This window comes from Chrysochloris asiatica, unplaced genomic scaffold (assembly GCF_000296735.1).
Source record: "Chrysochloris asiatica unplaced genomic scaffold, ChrAsi1.0 scaffold00009, whole genome shotgun sequence".
NCBI lineage: Eukaryota > Metazoa > Chordata > Mammalia > Afrosoricida > Chrysochloridae > Chrysochloris > Chrysochloris asiatica.
The window spans coordinates 6,643,764-6,653,715 of NW_006408527.1; the positions used below are offsets into that span (position 1 = coordinate 6,643,764).

Genomic DNA, 9,952 nt, shown 5'->3' on the forward strand with positions numbered 1-9,952 from the left:
ATTGTAAACTAATTAATTTGTTTATTTAGTTTTAAAATCCATGTCTGGGCATCAACCCAGTACATTACTTTTCCACACAAATTCACACATTACCTTTCCTAACATGTCAATACTACTGGTCATTGGCAAAATAATTTTGTCTGTGAGGGGGTTTCAAAAAGTTCTTGCAAAAATTTAGTTAAAGATAATGGAATTTTTCCACCAACTTTTTGAAGCCCCCTTCGTACAAGAGCAACTGTTCCTTTATTTTAAAAACCTGCATTTACTATTAAAACAGTTAAGATTTTAAAAACGCAGAACTCACTTACTTTACATAACCCTTGAAAGAAATTTAGGCACAAACGTATCAAAGAAAGCACTACAGAATTGATCTGCTCATTTTTTTTTTGGTTTCTGTTGACTTGATTCCAACTCACGGACAACCCTATTGTGTACAGATCAGAGCAGCTCCTTAAGGTTTTCAAGGTTGTGTTGTAACCTTTTGGGAAATGACTGCCAGGCTCGTCTGCCAAAGTACTTCTGGTGAGTTCGAACTACCAACCTTTCAGTAAGTAGTCAAATGCTTAACTGTACAAAGCATCAAGTATAATTGAGAGAGACACAGTAAGTGGGAAGAGGGGAGTAGGTGACTTTTAGAAGACAACCTACAGGCAATTTCATTAAAATTATTCTGTTAGCATCACCACATTTATGATGCAAAGAATACTGTATTTGTTATTAGTTATGAATCCAACTGTGTCTCTCAAAAAGACGTTGTAAGTCCTAACCCCTGGTACCTATGAACCCAACTTTGTTTGAAACAGGGTCTTTGAAAATGTTATCAATTCTCATGAGGTAATACCAGAGCAAGGTGGGTCATAATCCCCTGTGGTTCCTTTCTAAAAGAGAAGATACACAGACACAAAGGACAAATGCCACATGATCCTGGAGCTATCAGAAGCCAGGAGAGAAGGTGAAACACATTCTCCTTCAAAGTCACAGATCAAATCAACACAGAGGACACCTTGACCTCAAACCCCAGCCTCTAGAACTGTGAGACACTCAATTACTATTCCTATAAACTACTCAAACCAACTGCTGCTGTCAAGATGAATCCGACTCGTAGTGGCATTGTAGGACAGAGTAGAACTGCCCCACAGGGTTTCCAAGACTGTAATCTTTCTGGAAGCAGACTGCTACATCCTTCTCCAAGGAGCAGATGGTAGGTGAAAACCCCTGTCACCTTTTCGTCTGCAGTTCTGCTGTGGTACTGTGGATGATGCATTTGATGGACCACAAGGTTGGTTTGAGACGCAAGGTCAGCAGTTCAAATTCACCAGCTGCTCCTCAGAAACCTATACAGGGTTGCTATGAGTCAGAACCGACTCTAAGGCACTTAACAACAAGTATTAGGTCTAGATCTTTAAAAAGCAAGACAATACACCATATGGTAGAGCAGAAATTAGTTATACATTCCAAAGTGGTTGGAATCCTCATTTATGATCTTGAATGATGGGATTAAGTTGAGGTAAATCTCTATCATTTGTTCTCAATTTTATTTGGCAGATCAGCTACAGCTCCAAACAATGAGTTGGCTTTAATTAAAAAAAAAAAAAAAGCCCAATAGATAACAATCATCGATCAAACTCCTCATCATAACCCAAACTCCAGAATACATCAACACTAAAAACTCCTTCAGGATTATCAACTGGGTAGCTGGTTAGCCATAGGGGGCAGCATAGTTAAGAGAGTGAAAAGTAAAGAGCAGGAGGTGATGTGAGGGCAGGAAATGTTAACACGTTGGGTAATGAGCCATGAGTATACTTAAGAAAAGGACAAAGTCTCAATTAATGAACTGAATCAATAAACAGATAACGTTAAACCAGTGATTCTCACCCTGACTGCATGTTAAAATCATCTGGGGAGCTTTTAAAACTACAAATGCATAGGTCCCTATCTTAATCAATTAGTGTAGAATCTCTTGGGTGGAGTCCAGGCATTGATTTTTTAAAATGCTCTCCAAGTGCACAGCCAGTATTTTGAACCATAGTATATAATGGAGTCCTGGTGTGGCGCTGTGGGTTAATGCGCCAGACTGCAAAGCCGTTTGAATTGCAAGGTCGGCGGTTCAAGCTCACCAGCTGTTCCCTGGAAACCCTATACAGGGTCGCTATGGGTCAGAATCGGCTCAACAGCACTTGACAACAACATCATTAAACAAATAAAAATAATAATAAATGATCTCTGCAATTTTAAAAGGAGCCCAATGGCTCCATATGATAAGCACTGTAATGCAAACAAGGTCCAGAGGTTTGAGCCCACCAGGAGCTCCAGAAAAAGAAAGATGAGGCTTTCTATTTCTTTGAAGATTTAAAGCCTCAGAAACCCTATACAGGGTTGCTATGAGTTGGAACCGGCTCAACAACCTTTAAAAACACAACAATGATTTTAAAAGTTAAAATTTTTAAATGAAGCTGAAAAAAATCTATTGTTTTCCAAATGCATTGATTTTGTTGCTAAGCCAGTCTTTGATCCACAAACAGGCAATAATTCATAAAATACGCATTCATTTTTGTCGGTTAACCAAGGAAAAATGTTAGTCTTGCAGGGAAAAATAATTAAACTGAAATTCAAATGGGTTAAACAACAAGCCTAGAGCAACTGTGAGTATCAGTGATGCAGGAAAATAAGTTAAGTCTACTATTTACAGATGGTGCTCTAGTTTACTAAAAACATCTTACTGGATTTACTACTTTATTCAGTTAAACAATTAATAAAGTAACCCAATATTTAATTAAGAATCTGAGATAACACAGCCAAGAAAAAAATGAAAGTAGGAACTTCACGTGAAGACTAACAATGAATAAATTTATGTACCAATCTCTCTATATTTTAACAAAGTTAAAAAATTTTTTTCTTAAATAAGTCTTCCAGGAAATAATCCTTCAATGACTGAAGTGCTGTAGCCTGCTACAAACAAATATTTTTCTTAACGTTCAGATGAACATTTCAACATTTTAATGCCACCCCAAGCACAAGAGAGGTTTAAGGTTTAGATGAACTTTGAGAAGATCTATAAACATTTATAATCCACCCCCCTCAAAAAATATTGAGGTAGTTTGAAACTTCAGATGATACACTTGTTCCACAAGCACTGGCAGCACAATGGTTAATTACCCAGCTGGTATCTGATAAATTAGCAATCAATCCCACCAGCCAATATGCAAAAGACAAGACCTGGTAATCTTTGGGCTTTCCTAAGAAACCCTAGGGCTGTTATACCCTGTGTGATTGAGTTGATTAGGACTCACAGTGAGTTCACATGTTTCAGGATAGAAATGCCCCACAGTATTTTCTTGGGAGTCCTGGTGTGATGCTGTGGACTAATGCACTGGACTGCAAAGTCAGTCTGAACCACAAGGTGAGTGGCTCAAGCTCACCAGCTGCACCTTGAAGTCCTTTCTTCCAAGGTGCTATTGAGTGGGTTCCAACCACCAAGTTGCTATGGTGGTATTGAGTCACTGAGTCAATTCTGGCTCAGAGATCCTAGAGGACAAAGGAGAACTGCTCCGTAGGGTTTCCTAGGCTATAAAATGTCACTAGGCGAGCATACTGCCAGATTATCCTCCCAAGGATGGCTAGTGGGTTCAAACTGCCAGTTAGCAATCAATAACTAATCTTCATGCCACCAGGGCTTCTCTACTGGTGAAGAATACTGAATATACCATGGACTTGTAGAAAAACAAATCTGTCTTAGAAGAAGTATAGTCAGAATACTCCTAAGAAGGGAGGATGGCAAGATTTCATTTTACATACTTTGGACATGTTACCAGAAGAGACCAGTCTCTGAACATCATACTTGGTAGAGTAGACGGTCAGCAAAAATGAGGATGATCAAATAGATAGATTGACACAGTGGCATCAACAATGGGCTTAAACCTAACAGGATAGTAAAGATGACACAGGATAAGGGAACGTTTTGATTTGTTGTACCAAAGGCTGCTACAAGCTGGGATCGACTCAATGGTATCTAACAATAACAACAACAGACAAGCAAGTACAAAGTTTTTGTGCCACCCAGGGACCACAAACTCAAGGGGGCAAGACCCTTGTTTTTCCCCTTAAATGTAGGCATGGCATTTCAATCAGCATCACTGTTATCTGTTCTCAAGACCTTCAGTGGAACCCTGTTTCTAAGAATGAAGCAAAGGCTGATTGTCACCGAAGAGAAATGCACATCTATACAATTAGTAACGGTGAATCAATTTCTTTGCTTGGCAAAAAAAATCTGTATCTTTCAAAATTTTAGAATCTGATTATAAATGAAATCACACTTTAAACACAGAAGGAAGGTTTACCAGTATGAGCTCTGGTAGCGTAGTGGTTATGAATCAGGCTGCTAATCTCACGGTCAGCAGCTGGAAACTACCAGCTGTTCCACAGGAGAAAGATGAGGCTTTCTGCTCCCATAAAGATTTATAGCCTCAGAAACCCTGTACAGGGTCGCTATTTGTCAGAACTGACTCCACGACACATAACAACAACAATTGTGAAGTCTTTACTATAAAAATACTTTAAATCTGGATTATTAAATATTCAAATGAATAGGAACTAACATTCTCTGCCATTTTTAGGCATTTTAATTACATTATTTCACTTAATTCCCACAATCCTAGAAAGACAGAAGGCATTATCTGTGTTTTACAGATAAGGAAAATGGCTCAGAAAGATTAAATTTTTACCTTTGGCCACGTCAATGACTCAATTCTTTCTATCAAACTACTTCAAACAGCACGGACAAGTGAAAAAAACTATGAAATGATTTGAAATGGATCACAGTGCCAACTGCAACATTATCCTCATAGGCATGAACCCAATCTGTCTAAGCCTCAACTTCTTCATTAATATAATGGTAATAATACAGGGAGCACGGTGGCTCTGTAGGCTAAGCACTGGGCTGAACCACAACATCAGTGATTTGAGCCCACCAGCATTCTGCAGGAGAAAGATGAGGCCTTACGCTCCTAGAAAGATTTATAGCCATGGAAAGGGTCTGTACAGGGTCACTATGAGCAGGAACTAACTCCATGGCACTTAACAACAATAATGTTGTTGTTAAGTGCTGTCAAGTCAGTTCCGACCCATAGCGACCCTGTACAGGGTTTCCGAGGGTGTAAATCTTTACGGGAGCAGAAAGCCTCATCTTTCTCACGTGGAACGGCTGGTAGTTTCGAACCACTGACCTTAAGGTTTGCAGCCCGTTTCATAACCACTATGCTACCAAAGCTCCTTTAAGGGCCTTGAATAAAATACAGTGCTCGCAAAAATACATTGATTCGTGTTACCTTACCAAAACCAAACCTACTGCCAATGAGTCAATTCCGGCGCAAAGCGACCCTATATAGGGTTTCCAATACTGTAAATCTTTATGGAGTAGACACCCTCATCTTTCTCCGGTAGAGAGACTAGTGAGTTTGAATCCTCAACTTTGCTGTTAGCAGCCCAATCAATGCTTAGCACACAGCACTACAAGGGTTCCTTGTGTCACCTTGTTGTCAAGTGCCATCAAGTTGGTTCTGACACCTAGTGATCTTTGTTGTTGTTAAGTGCCAACGAGTTGATTCCGACCTATAGTGACCCTGTATAGGGTTTCTGAGAAGAGACTAGTGAGCTTGAACTGCCAACCTTACGGTTCGAAGCTACTTTGCATTAACCCACAGCGCCACACCAAGACGCCCTTAGAAGGGGTGTGAAAAATGCAAGGGATATAAGGATTGAGGGTTATACATTTCTGGATATTTTTAGAATAAAAAATACAAGGGTAAAAAAATTTGAAAATGCTAAAATGTTATATAGCTATAAGGTATCAACTACTATACCACACCAACCCACCCAGAAACGTAATAAACAGAGCATATTAAACAAACTAAAAACTTCCTATTGTCTCTGGCTATTTGCCACCGAACTGGTTCTGACTCACAGTTACCCTGAATAGAGTTTCTGAGGCTGTAAATCTTTACTGGCAGGGAAAGCCTTCATCTTTCTTTAAGGAGTTGCTGTTAGATTTGAATTGCTGACCTTCTTGTTTACAGTACAACTCATAACTCATTACAGTACTAGGGATCCCTCTTCCCATTGTCTCTAACAGAAACTTATTATAAGTTCAAATGTTTCTATTTCTTGGTTAACAGATGAAATGTTTAAAGTAGAAAAAGTAAGCCCTATGCTAAATTAAATTTAAATTCACATAAAAAAATGACTAAAAATATGCTCCTACTTTTATTTTCCAGTACCTAGCTCTCAGAGAAGTTTATAGACTAACATAATTAGAGATTAAAAAAGTATTTTAAGGGGAAAAATTAAAACTATACAGTACTGAGACAGTTTAATTTTCAAGACCCATATAATAGTTCCTCATTTTAAAAATCATTTAACACGGCCTATTTATTATTTTCTATAACAAAACAAATAACTTACTACGAACATTTGCACCATGAAAAGCCTGCAAACCACTGACTAATGATTTTGCACAAATGCACTTCTTTATAGATGCAGGGTTGAATTCTGTCATTAATCCTTATCCACAATATGCTTTAAGGAAAACTAGCTGGCACCCTTCCACTTCAGGCTCATGTGGACAAAGTGTAACAGAAGCAGGGTGGAATAAACACTTGAAAGATCTTGAATACACACAGATATCTGAACCACTTCATAGTAAGATTGTATTTCAGAGCAGGAAGAAAAATATACACACACTAAAGGGCTTTCCACTGGTTTCTGTTAAGACCACAAATGGAAAAAAAGTACTACTGACGAAAAACACAAGGCTGTGGTACTAAATACACTGCCAAAGTATCAAGAGATGTTACTGAATTTTTTTTTTTTTTAAATCACTTTTCAAGCATTTTTGAATCTGGAATAAAAGTAGTTTTTCCTGTTAGTGGGTAATCCAAGTAAGAGTCTTAGAAAAAACGGTATGTATTTATCTTGAATGCAGACCTTTTCCTTGAGGAATGCTATTTTTTCATGCAAAATATCTCAAAAAAAAAAAAAGGGACGCTAAAATTATAAAATTAAGAGGTAGCAAATTCACAAAAAATGAAGGAGACCACCAAAAAAACAGTTATTGAAAACCCTCTCAACCTTGTGGAAAAAGTACCGAGAGCCAAAAGGAGTGACAAGTTCTCTCGCAAGGCACTGGGAGTGGAGAGCCATCAGAATCCTGTTCTAGTCAAAAATTATTCTAAGGTTTCAATTTATTTTTTCCCTTCTGTACTAATGACTAAAAACCATAAATAAATAATTCAATGACATCTTCACTTGAACCAATTTAGAGAAATTACTGACCCTATACATACTTTTGCCAGGTTTTTAGAAGCAAATGCATTAAAGCTGCATCTCCTGACTAACAACTATGCTTAATATTAGAATAATTTTTTAAATTGATGTTTTGTTGTTAACTGCCATTGATGGGTTCTGACATATAGTGACCCTGTATTGGGTTTCCCAAGAGCAGTTGGTGGGTTTGAACTGCCAACTCTGTGGTTAGCAAGTTAGTAGTCAGTGTTTAGCACACAGCACCACACCAGGAGCCTAGATAAGTGCATAAATAGCACAACACTAAGGAACCACAATATTTTACTAAAAACCTAAATCAATATAAAAAAAATGCCAGTGCTAAACCGTCAAACTGCAAAAATAATTAGATAAATGAAAAAATTAATACAATAAAAGTAGACTATTTTAATTAAGTTAAAATTTTAAATCCATGAATAGAAATGCAATGTCCTAACACATAGGATGTTATTCTTTTATTACTATGACATCACTCAAGAATTAAAGTCTTGCTAATGCCTACAATTGTGTGGCCTATCACTGACCAACATGTGTTAAGTTTTAACAATCTTTGTAAACTAAAGAGCTACCAAATAATCAGATTACATCTCTTTAGCATATCTTAAGTAAAACCTCTCAAAAACCAATCTGATTTTGCTGTAGGAAGTCCTTGATTTAGAAGCAACCCTCAAAACAGGGCAGTCTCTGAAAAGGGTCCCAGAGCTACTACAAGCCAACTGTGATTTGATCTGGGGTTTTCTTTAGACTCCTTGCCAAACTATGGCTGCATTCATATGCCCAAAGAAAATCAGAATCACACTGGCCTTGAAAGGGATGCTAGAGCTTTGTTAATAGATTGCAAAATCTGTTGAAAACTTACCTGCTTTAGGGTGAACTTTTAATTTCCTGCAAAGCAAAGGATCTAAATCTCTATCAAATTCCTTTTGTTGCAAAATTTTTAATAAATTTCACCACGATATCTCCTAAAAATGGGATGCTAAAATTATAAAATTCAGAGGTAGCAAATTCACAAAGAATGAGGGAGACTACCAAAAAACCACTTATTGAAAGTCCTTTGAACCTTGTAGAAAAAGTACGAGAGCCAAAAGGATTGCCAAGTTCTCCCGCAAGGCGCTGGGAGCGGAGAGCCACCATCCTATACAGAACAAACCTACAAACTCCCGGGAATCACAACCTGGCAAAAGAAGTTCCCATTCCATCGGAGAGTAACAGGACACTCCTGTATACGTCCTTAAATTTCAGGTAATGAGCTATTTTAAATCTTTCCACTCTTTGGGCTAAACGAGAACATTTAAAACCTAACAACCCAGCAAATATATTTCTCACTGGTCACATTTTTAAGCTTTATGACTAAAGAAAATTTAAAAACGAGCCAGCTATCTCTTCCCCAGGGTTGGCTTTAGGATTCTGATCTGTGTGACTCTTAGGGACAGTCAATGGGAGGGAGAAATCAGGGAATAGGTGGGCGCAGACGGTTTTATACTGGAAAAGTAAAGGACTAGCTAAGAGTGGCCGAAAGAGGAGCGGACACTCGGGAAAGTGAAGGTCGGAAAAGCTGTGGGTAGTTCAAGCCAGAAGGGGCACAGCGAGCCTGGGCGGAGAGGGAAGATTAATCCGAGCGGCAGGTAAGCGAGCGCGCAGGTGGAGAGAGTTGTTTGCTAGCGAGCTTTTTATCCCTGAAATAGGAAGATCGGAGGAAGTTAGGAAGAGACAAGAAAACAAGCAAGACTCTCAACATTAAACTGGTGTGAAAAATCAGTGTTAAAAATGGAAGTGGGGGTGGGGGGAGAGGGGCGCCAAGGCATCGCGGGGAAACACTGCTCACACACACCCAGGAGCCCCTGGCGAGCGAGGAGGGAAACCGGGGAGGAAATGGCTCTGCCTGCGCGGAGGCGAGCGCCGCCAGCTTACCTTTCAGCTGGGGCAAGGGGTGCAGCTCCGCCTGGCTGCCCTGGCTGCGGAACTGCGACGAGCCCTGCGAGCGCTTCTGCCTCTGCGCCTTGCGCACCGATTTCCGGGTGAAACCGTCCACTTTCTCCGAGGCCGAGATGGCGGCGCTAGCAGCCCCCGCCGGCGACGACGACGACATCTCCGCTGCCCTGGCGCTTGGCAGCTCCGGCTGCTGCTAGCACGGAACGGGCAGCGGCAGCGACGGCAGGAGGAGGAGGCGGGGAGAGGCGCGGAGAGCTCGCGCCCCTCCGCCCCGTCCCCCCAGCCACACCGCCCGCCACTCCCGGGTGCCGCCGAGCTTCGCACTGCCCGCCAACGCCTCACGGCCACATCGCAGTCCCGGAGGTTCCTGATCCCCGCCGCGCGGCGAGCTCCCGGGGCTGACGGAGGGAAGGGCGGGGGCGGAGGGGGGTGAAGAAGTTGTTGTCTCCGGGCGCGGAGGGCGGGTGGAAAGGAGCCCGAAGTTTAGACAACTGAAGCGAGAGCGCGGGTGTGCGGCCGAGCGCTCTTCCCGTCCCTTCAGCCCAGGTCTCCAGCCAGCCGGCCAGCCAGCACTTCAGTGACCGCTGCCTGCGCTGCCCGTCCTGCCTGGAGCCGCCTCCCAGGGCGCTGCCATCGCGGGTCCCCTCAGAGCGGCCGCCGGGGTGCCCGCTCTTCCCTGTCAGCG

General features: G+C 41.1%; 1 protein-coding gene across 1 annotated transcript in view; it reads right to left on the reverse strand.

Annotated features, from left to right (window-relative positions):
* PPP2R5A (protein phosphatase 2, regulatory subunit B', alpha) overlaps positions 1–9,424 on the reverse strand; it is a 90,513-nt gene extending 81,089 nt beyond the window's left edge. The window contains exon 1 of the mRNA XM_006834023.1: positions 9,247–9,424. Within this exon, the coding sequence (XP_006834086.1) occupies positions 9,247–9,424 (178 nt within the window). The remainder of the gene's footprint in view (positions 1–9,246) is intronic.
* Positions 9,425–9,952: the final 528 nt, after the last annotated feature.